Below are 14,592 nucleotides of genomic sequence, written 5' to 3'. Positions count from 1 at the left end.
GGAGAAATCCACCAACGGAGAAGGATTTATTATCTATTTCCTTTAAGGAGGGTGCAAAGTTCTTCTAACAGTTTCCGTTACAGGGGTACCAACTGGCCGCTCCTCCCTAACAGACGGTTTTGTTGAGTTAGCTTCTTTTTTTTCTTCTTCTTCTTTTTTGGCCCCACTTCCTACGAGAGAAACTGCTTCAATGAGGAAGGAGAAAGGAGTCCTTGGGGGGGCGTCCTCTGAAGTTGCCTTCGCCATCCTCATCAGCCACCTGAGCTGGGCTGAGGACTGAAGTAGGACCCAAGGTCCCTGGTAGCTGAAGGAGGGGAAAGTCAGGGGGATCCCCCACTTTCTTCACACCCAGGACGCAGGGCGCCGCCGCTGGCCACAGAAACCCCAAGAAAGCTTTTCTTTCTATTCAGAGAACAAGCATTGTGTGCCCTGTGCTGAGCTGTCGTTGCCTGACAGCAGGGAAAGCGCGGCCCCGGCTTCTGCGAAGAGGCCGCGGGGCTGCCCCGACCCCCAAAGCCTCGGCACCCCTCGGGAACTCAGTGGGTGCTGGCGGGACGGAGCCGGGGCAAGAGCACTGAGACGGCAGCCCCGGCAGATTAACTGAAGGCGGGAGAGGAGGCTTAAGGAGCGGGAAGCGCGAGCGAGAACTCTTCAGGTGTCACCAGGGCGGGAAGGTGCCAAGGCGGAGGGGCGCAGAGACCTGGGGCTACGCGGTCCCCGCCCCTCTCGCCTGGAATCAACATGGCCGCCGCGGAGGGGGCGGGGCGGCTCCGAATCCGGGCAGGAGCGGGGCGGGGCGGCCGCCGGCGGAGCCAGTGCGCAGGCGCGGGCCGCTCGGGGGCCCCCGGATGGAGGAGCTGAGGTTCGGGCCCTGCTTGGGAGGTCGAGCCCGGCCGGCGCTGAGGACCCGGCGCCTGCCTGGGGTCTCTGGAGTTCTGGGGGGAAGGGAGTTGTCAAACGGAGGCCGAGGGAGCTGAGGCGGAGGCCGCCGAGAAGCGGGGAGCCCCGCCCCTCCGCCATAGCGGCCTCCCGGTGCCGCCTCTTCCTTTCCAGCCTCCCGCCCTCCCCTGCCTTCCGGCCTTGGGGCCCGGCCGGGCCTCGCCGGCCCCTCGGGGTAGCCCCTGGGCTGTGGAGGAGATGCCGGATCCCCGCTTGGGACTGTGTCCGGAAGGAGCGGGCTAGAGCGCCTTCGGACCCGGCTGGGCTCGCAGAATGCGGCCTCTGGCCCTGAGGACCCTGGGTCAGAGCGACTTCCCCACCCCACAGAGGGTGTTAATCTGACCCGCAGGGACCAGGGCTCCCATTCAGCAGGCTTCCTGTGTCCTCAGATAGGGCCCTCCCTGCCCTAAGCATCCCCAGCAAGAGCATGCCCCGTCGTTGGACCAGTACCGGCTGACCTGGGTTGTAGTCCTGGCTCTGCCCCGGGTGAGGGCTGGTGGGAAGATCATGAGGTTTCAGAAACAAAAAAGAAAAAAAGACGTTTTCTTTAAATAAAGCCTTGAGTGTGTCACTTGACCCCAGTGAGCCTCAGTTTCCACATCCGTAAAATGGCGATGGTAATTATCCCGGCCTCACAGGATCTAAAGAGATCTCTCATGTAAAAACTATGGAGATTTTTATTACTCACCTCTCTGGGGCATATTTATCTCACGGGAAAATAGTGTAAGACCAGTTGCTCTCTAAGTGTTCTGCCAGCTCAGAGAGTCTGTGATTTCGCAAAGGGGTTGTTGGGAAGTGAGGTCCGCAATTAGCCGAGAGGGAGAACTCACTGGCTTTATTTTGTCTTTACTCGGTTTACCTGTAAACTAATTGTAGGCTACCAGTCTCCTGTGGTCGCTGGGGCTAGAGCTTGACTCTGGAGAGAGGAAAGGAAGAATGGAAGCCTGGTGAAGAGGCAGAGGTGGGTTAAGTGCTTTTCTGTTCCCAACTTCTCTTCTGCATGTGGGTGGGAAGTGAAGAAAGGGAAAAAGTGAATTCACCCTAGGATAGACAACCAGCAGCGGGTGAGGTTGGCTGTGCCTGTTTCTACGATTCTTCTCGATTGAGCGAGTCAGATGTTGGAAATGTTGGGTAGATTCACTAACCACCGCTGCTCTCTCTGGGGTTTTCCAAAGCTTGCCTTTGAACTGAATTTTGATGAGCAAACCGGTGTGGCGTCGGTGGCCCTTCCCTTCCTCCAGGCCTCCTGCTGATGGAGTGAGCAGCACGCGCCCCCTTGTGCTCAAGAAAGGGTACTGTTGCTCTTGGCCAATCTTGCTCCCTGTCTGGAGATATTTTATTTTCCTGTGGCTTCTGTGACTTTGTCGTGTTGTTGTTACCATGAGATATGGTGGGAGGAATACTTGGAGCAGTGATTTTATATCCAGAGCCAGTGAACTAGTGAGGCTATATCCTGTTCTTGCCACTTCCACCCAGTCAGAACACAGGCTTAAAATGCCCGTTTGTAATGCTGGGCCCTGGGGGTATAGTTGGGAGCAAGGTAGACTAAGTCCCTGTGTTCACAAGCAACTTAAATAAGCAATGACAATAAAGACGACAAGGCCGAGTGCAATGAGAGCATACCACACAGTCTAGCGGGGGTCAGAGAAGAATTCCAGAAACAAGTGATATCTAAAGGTTTGGTACAGATTAGCCCGATAAGAGCAGAAAGAAAAGTCTTCCAGCCTTCCCTGTTAATTTCTCACTTTAAATATTTTTTCCTTTAAGGGATAGTTCCTCACCCCACATCGATGAGCTGCCTCTGATGCTCTTGCTCTTCCTTCTTATTTCCCAGACTGGTTCTCTAGGAGCCATTACTACTACTTTTAGCCCAAGGAATTGTAAAAAAAAAGAAAAAGCCTTAAAGTGAATTCTTTGCCTCAGAATGGCTTTGCAGTTGTTTATGCATTGTTGCCATTCCAACAAAGAGGTGGGAAATAACAGTTTTCTGCATCTCTAGTAGTCGACTCTGTCTCCCCCCTAAGTTTGTTTTAGCAGTGTGAGCTGGCTGAAGTCCTGCTGAGCAGTGGTTTTCTTTTCCTTCTCCACTTAATTTAACAGACCAGCTGAACACACATCAGAGAGCTAAACTGGAGTGTGTAGTCATTATGGTCTTCCAGTTCACTTCTACACCCCACTTTGGGGACTCTGGTTTGGGACCTAGTTTATTATTCTGGGCAAGAGGAAAAGGGCACACATCAAATAATAGCAACCACAATATAGGTTTGGTAGTACTTCCTCACGCTTCAGTCCATTTCACCATCATGACAGTTTTGTGAGACAGGCAAAATAGCCTGATCCCATTCTATACATTAAGAACTGAGGCTCAGAAGGACTAAACGAGAACTTGTGAGTCGCAGAGCCAGGACTTGAACCCAAGTCTTTAGTTCCTGCGTAGGGGCAGTCAACAGGCTTTTAAAGATTTTCTGCGAGCTTGGCTTTCCAGTTTTGTGCCTGTCTGTGTGGAACTTCCCCGGCAAGGTTACAGTGCTTCGGAGGGACACCAAGTGGTCCCATCTGCCTTCAAAATGCTTTTCCCTCATCTGGGCAGTTGGTTAAGTTTGCCATAGTGTTGCTGAAGGGGGAGTCTCCTGTGAAGAATGCTTTCAGGAATTTGCTTTTGGCTCATGTGTGACATTTCCTTCTTGCGTTTTGAAGTTTAGAGACCTGAGGGAACTCAGCCCTAGCAGTGACACCACTGAACTCCTGGTGGTCAGAGGATGTGGCCCCTGGACCCATCCCAGAAAGAGGTGCTGAGGTTTGCGATCAGCTGCCGTGTCCTCACTCTGGTGCTGCAGGTCAGTCTCTGATCTTTTGTCCTGAACATGCCATTGGCCCTAAGAATAGTCACCATCTCCTTTCCACCTCCCAGGTGTGCCCCTGCTTGTGGTTTGAACCATATAGATCTAGACTTTATAGTGAAAAGTGGGCAGGAATCTTAGACAGGATCTATTTATCTCTCGTTTTCCACATGAAGCAGCAGAGACCTAGAAAGATTCAATGGCCTCCCTAAAGTCACGTAGCAAGTTAGAGAAGGGCCAGAATCAGACCCCAGGTTTCCTAACTCTTGAGCTAGTGGTCTTTCTAACAGACCATGAGGTTCTGTAACCAGAGGTTCCTTTAGGGTATGACAGCTCAGAGCATTGCCCTGGATCCCCTTACCAGGAGCTGAGCACTGTCTCAGGCCTTTGAGTGGGAGAGAGGTGACACAGTCCTGAGACCGTCTGTGTATATTCGTTTAGTCAGCAGTGTCTCCTGTGCTTCCCCCAGGTATCTCCCCTTGCCGCCTCACCCACACACCACCCTCAGAATGTGTTTGCCCTTTTGCAACTTCCTTCCCCCTCCCAGGCTGCCCTTGATACATATTTTAATCAAACTTCACGTAGATATGAATTATATCTGCTGCCTGGCACAGTGCTTAGTAGGTACTCAGTATGTGTTATTGTTGAATGTACGTCAACACTCGAGGGATGTCACATTAGCATACTTTTGTGTACCATTCTCTCTGAGGCCCATAGTTGCTTCCTTTGTGGAAACCTTCCCTCTCTCTTCCCCCGCTATAGGAGGCACAGCAGACTCTGCTGAGTCCCGGGTTTAGTTAAAAGTGTCTTGGACTTGGAGACTAGGGCTGTTATCTGTGACTGTCACTCCTGTCCCATTTGTTTTCACTGTTTGAAGTGGTCTGATAAAGAAACTGACCAAAAAGAGAAAGAGTTAAAAATGGGGTTGTACTCCTAATGTCAGACCGGGGAAACTGACTCGCTGATGGCTTTGAAACCAGTATCAGCTGAATGATTGGCAGAACCAACAGAGCAATACTGTGAATTGGCATCTGGAATAGGGAACCAGGACAGCTGGGTTCTAGTTCAGATGGTGATCAGAAACGAGTATGTTTCCTCTAGACTGTTCGCTCAAGCACCAAAATTTTATGAAGTGCTTGCTTTGTTCTGAGAACTATGCTAGGTGATGAGTATAGAAAGTCATGGTCTCTTTTCCCTTAAGTAGCTGACAGTCTAATGGGGCAAAAAGACATTTAACAATAATGCTATTTCATTATCGTCCCACCCCTTCCAGCTGTAAGGCTCATGTTATCAGATTATATCCCCAGTTACCCTTCATTGTTGCTGTCATCTCTGTTAATGACAGCTCCTTCCTTGAAGGTTTTAGTTCCTGATTCACTGTTGTTCTTTCCAGCACTACTGTTGATTTCTTGGTGGTTTCAATATTAATAAAGATGATACATCTGACCGTTATCTCCTTTCTTTCCAGCTCACTCCCTCTAGTACTCCAGCTCTAACAATTCTTCCATCCCCTCGGGACTTAAAATCAATTCTTTCTATCACCATTTCACTGCCCCTCATGGCTTCAGCTCCCCTTCTTACCCAGCTTAGTTGCCATGGTCCACTGTGCATACACGCACAACTCGCTTACTCCCTTCTTCCTATGTCTTATTCACAACACAAAAGCCCAACCTTGGTTAAATTTAATCTCTGCCTACTCCACACCTGCATCTGCCCAGGGAAAAACACACAACTGTACTAACTAGTCTCTTTATTCAAGATCACTAACCCAAGTAAGTCCTTAGTGCTACCTGGCAATCTTAATGTATTCCTGTAGCCCATTCACCCACCCATTCTCTCAAATTTTCCTGCATATCAGAATCACCCGAGGGGCTTAAAAAAAATCTCACTGGGCCAGCCCTGGTTGCCTAGTGGTTAAGTTTAGCACACTCTGCTTTGATGGCTCAGGTTCAGTTCCCAGGCATGGACCTACACCACTTGTCTGTCAGTGGCTATGCTATGGTGGCGGCTCACATACAAAAAGAGGAAGATTGGCAACAGACTTTAGTTCAAGCTGAATCTTCCTCAGAAAAAAAAAAGGAAAAAAAATCTCATCACCCAGGCTGTACCCTATACCAGTTAAATAATGCCTGGAGGGACCCAGGCATTAGTATTTTTGAAACTTCATGGATGATTCCACTGCACAGCCTATTTTGAGAACGAAGGTCATAGATGACTTATTTTGCATGTTTTCCTCTTTGGTCAAGTCTCTAACACCTTTTCCCCAATTTTTTCTCCTGAGTGAAAACTCAGAAAAATAGAAGAATCAGACCTGACCTTCCACATGCTCCTACGCATCCATTGGCGTACCTCCATCTGCACCTTTGTGCCTTCCCTACTAAAGGCTGGACGAACTGTCTCTCCTCCTCTATAAGGCTCTCCTCCACCTGGGTAGCAGATTCCATTCTCTTGCCTGCTCCAGCAATTCTCCCCTCCCTCTCTTGCATGCTCAGTGATTTCCTTTCCACTGGATTATTCCCCTTGGCACAAACTTTTATCTCCCACCTTAAAAAAACCCACAAGATTTCTTTTGACCCAACATTGTCATTCATTCACATACTGTCCCTTTTCTCTCCTCCTCTTTATAGCAAAATTCCTCCAAATAGTTGTCTGTATGCACTGCCTCCCCTCTCCCCTTCTCTCTTGAACCAGATCTAGGCAGGCTTCTCTCTCCTCCATGCCACTAAAATAGCTCTTGTCAAAGTCACCAGTGGCGTTCACATTGCTAAATCCAGTGGTCAGTTTTCAGTCCCATCTTACTTTTCCTATCAGCAGCTTTTAACAGAGTCGATCACTCCCTTGCTTGACTTGGTTCTAAGATACCACACTCTCCTGGTTGTCCCCCTACCTCACTGACTGTTTCTTCTTTATCTTCGTTGCTGGATCCTCACCCTCTTTCAGGTCTCCTCTAAATGTTGGCATGTCCAAAGCCCAGTCCTCAGATCTCTTCTTTTCTCTATCCCGCACTTCCTCCATAGGTGATCTCATTCAGTCTCTTGCCTTTAAATACCGCGCATGCACTTGTGACTCCCAACTTTATATCTCCAGCCCTGATCGCTCTCTTGACCCACAGTCTCGTATCACTACCTCATTGACCTCTGCACTAGAATGTCCAACTCAAGCTTAACTAGTCTAAAAGTGAATTCCTGATTCTCCCCCAAGTCTGTTCTTCCTCGTTTTATTAAATGGTAATTCTTTTCTTCCAGTTGGTCAACCCAAATCCTGGTTTTCCTTCATCCCACAGGCTCTCTTCAATGCCATCATCCCAGATCACCATGCAGAAGCCTTCTCTCCTCCTCGCCTCGCCCCCTCAGGCTCTGTGGACCAACTAGTGGAAGGTCTTCTGGGTGGCCTGTCGCACTGGGATGCTGAACACTTCCTGTTCATTGCTGAACATGGCTACTTGTATGAGCACAACTTTGCTTTCTTCCCTGGTTTCCCCCTGGCCCTGTTGGTGGGGACTGAACTGCTGAGACCTCTGCAGGGGTTACTGAGCCTACGGAGTTGCCTCTTAATCTCAGTAGCATTGCTCAATTCCTTGTTCTCCGTGCTGGCTGCAGTCGCACTGCATGACCTGGGCTGTCTGGTTTTGCACTGTCCTCGCCAGGCCTTCTACGGAGCGCTTCTCTTCTGCCTCAGCCCCGCCAATGTCTTCCTGGCGGCTGGTTATTCAGAAGCTTTGTTTGCCCTCCTCACATTCAGTGCCATGGGACAGCTGGAAAGGGGCCGAAGCTGCACTAGTGGACTCCTCTTTGCCCTTACCACTGCTGTACGCTCCAACGGACTGGTCAACATTGGCTTCCTCGTCCATTCTCAGTGCCGGGGCTTTTTCTCTTCTCTCATGGTACTGAATCCTCTGAGACAGTTCTTGAAGCTAATGGGCTCTGTGTTCCTTTCAGTGCTTGCACTTGGCCTTCCCTTTGCCCTCTTTCAGTATTACGCCTATACCCAGTTCTGTCTGCCAGGCTCAGCCCACCCCATCCCTAAGCCCCTGCTGCAGTTAGCTGTGGACAAGGGCTACCGGACCGTGGGGACTGTGGAGGGAAAAGAGCCACCTTGGTGCTCCTGGAGTCTTCCCCTAATATACAGCTACATCCAGGATATCTACTGGAATGTTGGTTTTTTGAGATACTATGAACTCAAGCAGCTGCCCAATTTTCTCCTGGCTACACCAGTGGCTATATTGGTTGCCTGGGCTACTTGGACATATGTGACCACTTACCCTTGGCTCTGCCTTACACTTGGGTTGCAAAGGAGCAAGAACAATAAGACCCTAGAGAAGCCTGATCCTGGATTCCTCAGTCCTCGGGTGTTCGTGTACCTGGTCCATGCTGCAGCACTGCTGCTGTTTGGCAGTCTGTGCATGCATGTTCAGGTGAGGTAGATTCCTGCCTGGGATGACGGTGTGAATACAGGCAAAACCCCTTGGCCAGGGACAGGGAAGAGTGCTAACTTCTCCCTTCTGAGTGACCTATACCTAATTTATTCATTCAGCAACTATTTAGGGGCTTCCTTTGTGCCAGACCATGAGTCAGACCACTGAGGATAGAACTGAGTAAGACAAGATTGCTGTCCTAGTGAATCTCATGGTAAAAATGGGGAGACATTTATTTTATTTTATTTTTTAAGATTGGTCCTGAGCTAACATCTGTTGCCAATCTTTTTTTTTTTTTTTTCTGAGGAAGATTAACTGTGAGCTAATATCTGCCACCAATCCTCCTCTTTTTGCTGAGGAAGACTGGCCCTGAGCTAACAGCTGTGCCCATTTTCCTCTACTTTATATATGGGATGCCTGCCACAGCATGGCTTGACAAGTGGTACGTAGGTCTGCACCTGGGATCCGAACTGGTGAACCCCAGGCCACCAAAGCAGACTGTGTGAACTTAACTGCAGCACCACCGGGCTGGCCCCAGAGACAGACATTTAACAGATAAAATTGTAGTACAGTAGGATGGAAGAGGAGTTGTGGAAGAACAGAGGAAAAAGTAGCTAACTGGCTGAAGGAGTTGAGGAGGGCGACATATTTAGGCTGGGTCCTGAAGAGTAAGAAGGAATTCCATTTAAGAATCAGCAGAAGAACATTTTGGGCCACTGGAAGGGCACGTGCAAAGACATGAGAGTTTTGAAAGGACCTGATTTGACTGAGACATAGGAATAGGCACAGAGGATATCTCTGTGACTTTCTCCTAATATACAGTTAGACCCAGAATATCTACTTTGAATATTGACTTTTGAGGTACTCTGAGCTCTGGCAGGTGCTCAATTTTCAGAGGAGATATCTTGTGCAATGTTCTGGGTGCTGGTAGGGATAGAGAGGGATAGGAAGGGTTTAATCATACATTCGATTTTTTTGTTCCCGGCTGTGGCCCCAGTTGCAACATAACCCCGAGGAAATCTTTTTGTCTCCATCTGGCCACTCCTTAGCAGTTTCTGCCTCTTGGAGGCACACATTGGCTGTTTGTAAAGTGCTCTGAGATGTGTGAATAAGAGGCACAGGGGAAATAGAAAGTAGGCATTCTGTGTTTGTAACTGGATTAGCTAGTAGTGTGAGTGCCAGCAAAGCTTAGAGTTTCCAGGTTAGATGAGGGATGCCATTTGGAGACTTGGCTCTGAACTCCCCTAGGAGGGAGCACGTTGAACCATAGGATCGCCTGCCCCCGTTCCCTCTACTTTGCCACTCTCATGGGATGAGGGAACCACCTCAGGTTCCCAAAGCCCCACGTCACATCCTAGAGTTTGGAGTCCAGGCCCATAAAGATTTTAGTATTGATTGGCCCATTATTGTGGTAATTAGTCCACAGCTATGTTTACCTGTAACATTGAGGTCGCTTGGTTGGGTTCACGTACAGCTTTATAAGGCAGATCCTAAGCTCTGCTGAATTTTTTTTCTAGGGTAAGACATTTCTAGTCATGGGGCTGTAGTTCAACCAGCCTGGGGCTGGTCCAGTTTGAGGCAGTGACATTCCAATAAATGTATGGGTTTTCCCCCTCTTATGATTTCCAGGTTCTCACCAGGTTTTTGGGCTCTTCCACTCCTATTGTGTACTGGTTTCCAGCTCACTTGCTCCAGGATCAAGAGCCGCTGCTGAGATCCCTAGAGACTGTACCGTGGAAGCCTCATGCAGGGGACCCCCCACCAGGACAAAAGGTCCCCAGAAATTCTATTATGGGACTTTTGTGCAACTGGAAAACCTGTTCTCTACTCACACGATGCATTCTAGGCTACTTCCTGACTTATTGGCTCCTGGGACTACTCCTACACTGCAACTTCCTGCCTTGGACATGACCTGGAGTCTCATGGGACAGCTTGAACCAGGCTTAACCAGAGGTCTGAAAGTGCAAATACCCACTGGGACTGCCTGCGCTGCCCTGGTATCCTTACTCTGTCCGTTAGAACCTCTCTCTCTCTCTTTGGAGCTTGGTTAGGAATGGGAGAAGTGTGAGCCACTAGAGAGCCCTTTCTGGTCCTGGCTGTGGCAAATTTTAGGGTAGTAACTATTTTCTCTGTAAGTGAAGAAATCTTATTCCAAGTCTAAAGTACACCTGGAGCTGTCTTGTCAACCAAGCTTAGCAGAAATAGTCTTAAACTTACCCCTGACCCACATGTAAATTTAAATGTAAATTATTTAAGTGGAAATTTCATGAAAGGCTCTAGCTGACAGGCTGGTCCTAGTCCACACTCAATGTCAGAGGCCTGAGCAGTGCGGCAGCAGCACTAAGTACCCTCGTTTCTAAAGGGGACATTTCTGAAGATTTTTTTCATAATTTGTTCATTTGTTTATATGAAAAATCTTACAAAGGTATGCAAATTAAACAACTTTAGGTTGGACATGCAATGAATTACGTTTTTAAAAATAATACAAATTGCTTGTGTGGAAAAAGTCATGATAAGAAGAACATTGCAGGAGGAGGCAGGAAACCTGGATTCTAGTCCTCTTGGTAAAACCCTGCTTACCAGCTGTGTGACTTAGGAGAGCTTTCAGAGCCTTCGTTACCTCTTCTGAAACTAGGGGAAATGATATTTTTCCACTGGGAGGTGGGGAGGTGAACCATATAATCTCTTGTTGGTCCTTCCCTGCTCTAAGATCTTAAGAGCTGCCTTAAACAATAGAATCATCCCAGTCTAAACACTTATGTAGAGGCTCAAACACGTGATTTTAGGAGAAACTATCCAGTTCCCCTGCTTTCAGCACTGAGAAAACTCACTCCCTCCTCAGGTGCAACTCTGAGGAGTAACTTCAGTGACTTTTCCTTTGAATGAGGGAAAGCAGTGACACCTGGCAAATAAGGCTCCTTGTCCTGCATAAGTAAACCTGTGCTGGGCAGCTAAATGGTCATAGCAGGGATTGGGTTTCCTGCTGTGCCCTGGTATCTGTGCTTGCTGAATTGGTACACATGGGTCAGAGGAGCCAACCTGGCAGCATGAATTGATAAATTGTAGATAAGTCCAGTGTTGAATGAAATGGTATCTTCCTGGCCCCCATTTGGTTATGAGCCCATCACTGTAAAGGGAGTAAGATCATTCAGCTATTTTTGCTCATTCTTTGAGCCAGGTCAGAGGTTCTGCATCATTGCCACTCATTCCCCATTTGAGCCAAAAATTCCAAGAAGCAGAAACTTCAAAATAGATGGGTCATCATAAGCAGCGTCTGGAGAGCCCTGAGAATGGGAATTTTGACACGCTCCCTCTGACCATGACAGAAAGCTACACTTGCCAGCTGAAGGGAAGCTCCTGGCTGAGCCCCAGCACCCTCTGTTGGAGCCTCTAGTCAGTCTGGCCAGTAAGCATTTCCCATCCATCGTCCCAGCTTTAGCACAGCTGAGAGAATTTGATCCAGAGTCAAATGCTTCTGAAAATGTACACACAGATCAGGGCAGCCCTCTGCCTTCTGCCAAGACACCCGAGTGCCCTTCTTGGCAAAAGATAATCACCCCTGCCCTAGTGTCCCTCCAGTTGGCAGAAACTGTCCCCTCCCTCCTCACCAACAGCTGCAAATCCAGGGACTTCCACCTCGTGTGCAGGAAGAGTTGAGGTCCTGTTTCAGCTCTTTATTGCAGAGGCAGGAGCCCTAGTTCTTTGCTCTCATGGCTTCTCTTTGCCTCTTTTTGGGGAATAATCAGGATTGATTGTTCCCCTACTGGAGGAGGTGACTCAGACTCCACAGGGGATTTCACTGCTCTGGCCATCTTAGCTTAACCTTCACACTAGATCTCATCACCCCCAGAAACAAGTGATTTCAAGGACCAGAAACCCTATAAATGGGAATCCCATCCTTTCACCTAATACCAAGGAACTAAATCACTCTGGTATTCTGCAAAGACTATTCTGGTTACAGTCGATCATAGAGGAGGTAACAGAGGACCCCAGCTAGTGGACAGAACTAGTGTAACCCAGAGATGGACACAGTTCTCTCTCTGACCTTGGGGAGCTAGTTGCTCTTCTCTAAGGAGCTAAGGAATGGGCTGATTTTATGGCCAGCAGCTGTCCTTTTACCATCCTATTAAGAGTCTTTAATAGTCTGGGAGAGGACATGAAGGGCCCAAGGCAGGAAGCTTCCTGTTTACCCTGAGGTCTAACAATGCTGCAGCTGGGTTGGGCGTCTACAATTTCAGAGAAAAGTCATTTCCTTCTAAGACCCAGCTAAAAACAGAAACCAGACGCTTCGTATACCTAGAAGTAGACGCTTTCTTGTTCTTTAATGAAGGCGGGAGGAGAGGGAGTATTTGACATGTCTTTACCAGTCCCCCTGGAAAAAAAATCACTTCTTTTCTTGAACAGACCCTCTCACCTTCATCTAAAAATGTAGTGCAGGCTCCAGGGATTTGAAATTGATTGATTCTTTCAGTAATTGTTTATTAATGCCTACTGTAGGGGCCTAAAGATGACTCCCTGTGCCTCCTATTCTCAAATAACTAATAGAGTTGCTAGCAGAAACAGAAACATTAATCAAGATAGAAACTGATAAATTCTGGGGAATGAAGGGATATTTAAACTCCAGGCTCTCTATCTCTCTGCTTGGACTTATTATGATGAGGATGAATTAAAGTTGTATGTTTAGGAAAAGGTAAGTGAGGTACATAGTAAGTACTCTGTAAATTCGCACGAGGTGGAGATCCCTTCCACTGTGGAATACCTGAAAAGACTTCATGGGGAAATGGCCTTTGAAGGACAGACAGGTAGGATTTGAAAGTTAAGAGCAGAGAATCAGTATAGGAAGCAGCAAATGGAAGAGCAAAAGGAGAGCACAGTTTGAGTAGAACTGGGGAATTGTCGTTATTGAGATCTAGGTCTTGAAATAATCCCAAGCCCAGCTCTACTGTGTGCTATCTGTGCAGATGTGAGCTAGATACTGAATCTCTAAGCCTCAGTTTACTTATCTGTAAAATGTAGATGACATTACCTACCCATAGATATGAATAACATTGTCTATCTCATAGAGTTGTTGCGGGAATTAAATGAAAAGTGGTTAGAACAGTACTAACAAGGGAAGAGCTGCGTTTTAGACATGTTGAGTTTACGATGCCATCAGCACGTTCACATGCCAGGAAATACGGAACTGGAGACAAGGAGAGAGGTCAGGGAGCCATCCACACGGACAGGATAATGATAGCAGCCGCGATATCAGATAGGATTGTCCAAAGGAACAGTGTGGAGAGAGAATGAGGGCCTGTCAGACCTTGGACAAGTGACTCAACTTCTCTAAACCTGTTTTCTCCTCTCTAAAATGGGAGTGATAGCATCTACCACACAGAGTAGCTATGAGCATGAAACGAGACGCTAGATAAAGCACCAGCACGGCACCTGGCACAGAGTAAGAACTTCAGGAATGGGAGCTATGTTATTATCATTATCATGATCGTTATCATTAAAGGATTAGAGGGGCTGGCCCGGTGGCCCAGCGGTTAAGCGCGCACATCCTGCTTCTCAGCGGCCCGGGGGGTTTGCCAGTTCGGATCCCAGGTGCGGACATGGCACTGTTTGGCAAGCCATGCTGTGGTAGGCGTCCCACGTATAAAGTAGAGGAAGATTGGCATGGATGTTTGCTCAGGATCAGTCTTCGTCAGCAAAAAGAGGAGGATTGGCAGTAGTTAGCTCAGGGCTGATCTTCCTCAAAAAAAAAAAAAGGATTAGAGACAAATAGTATCTGGTGAAGAACTTCAAGAAGAAAGAAATGGTTATCAGGGTCATATGCTGTTAAGGAAAGGATGAAAAAAGCTATTGAATTTAGGGATTAGGGATATTATTCAAGGTAGGCTAACCGCTATAACAAACAACTCCCAAAACTCAGTGGCTTAACAGTAAAAGTTTCCTTCTTGTTTACATCATAATTTAGTGCAGGTTTGGGGAGGGAGGCCTGTGCCACTAAGTCATTGGGACCCATGGCTTCTTCCATTTTGTGACCCTGCCCTCCTCTAGATGCTCAGAGTCCTCTGCTTTCTGAGAGATTTTAAGGGGCCAGGCCTAGAAGAGATGCACTTTCATACCATTGGTTAGAACTCAGTCACACGGCACATGTAGCTGCAAGGGAGATTGGGAAGTAGGGTTGCCAGATAAAATACAGGATGCTCAGTTAAATTTGCATTTCATGTAAACAACAAATATTTTTTCAGTATAATTATGTTCCAAATATTGCATGGGACACATTTATACTAAGAAATTCTTCGTTGTTTATCTGAAATTCAAATTTAACTGGGCATCCTGTGTTTTTATTTGCTAAGTCTGGCAACCCTACTGGGAAGTGAAGTCTGGCAGTGGGTTTAGAAAGAAGACAAC

At 47.8% G+C, this 14,592-nt stretch overlaps 1 protein-coding gene across 13 annotated transcripts; it reads left to right on the top strand.

Annotated features, from left to right (window-relative positions):
* Positions 1-408: 408 nt before the first annotated feature.
* PIGV (phosphatidylinositol glycan anchor biosynthesis class V) lies at positions 409-13,889 on the top strand. 13 transcript variants are annotated; one of them, XM_044770114.2, is made up of 5 exons: positions 409-655; positions 1,816-1,900; positions 3,642-3,776; positions 7,063-8,193; positions 9,823-12,590. In XM_044770114.2, the coding sequence occupies exons 3-5, from the start codon at positions 3,699-3,701 to the stop codon at positions 10,102-10,104; spliced, it is 1,491 nt and encodes a 496-aa protein (XP_044626049.1). In that variant the 5' UTR covers positions 409-655; positions 1,816-1,900; positions 3,642-3,698; the 3' UTR covers positions 10,105-12,590. The 13 variants fall into 13 exon arrangements, with proteins under 13 accessions (XP_044626049.1, XP_014710454.1, XP_014710452.1 ...); XM_014854968.3 differs by having other exon boundaries at positions 3,637-3,776; XM_014854966.3 differs by lacking the exon at positions 409-655 and adding an exon at positions 803-862 and having other exon boundaries at positions 3,637-3,776.
* The last annotated feature ends 703 nt before the right edge of the window (positions 13,890-14,592 follow it).

The sequence above is a fragment of the Equus asinus genome, chromosome 5, assembly GCF_041296235.1.
Source record: "Equus asinus isolate D_3611 breed Donkey chromosome 5, EquAss-T2T_v2, whole genome shotgun sequence".
NCBI lineage: Eukaryota > Metazoa > Chordata > Mammalia > Perissodactyla > Equidae > Equus > Equus asinus.
The sequence above is the reverse complement of the archived record's forward strand: the minus strand, read 5'-3'. Positions and strand labels throughout refer to the sequence as shown.

Bases quoted from the DNA above. Each gene is read 5' to 3' on its own strand.
- PIGV (XM_044770114.2), top strand. From the start codon at position 3,699: ATGTGGCCCCTGGACCCATCCCAGAAAGAGGTGCTGAGGTTTGCGATC. The intron at 3,777-7,062 runs GTCAGTCTCTGA...TTCATCCCACAG, and splicing joins TCCTCACTCTGGTGCTGCAG to GCTCTCTTCAATGCCATCAT. The intron at 8,194-9,822 runs GTGAGGTAGATT...TATGATTTCCAG, and splicing joins GTCTGTGCATGCATGTTCAG to GTTCTCACCAGGTTTTTGGG.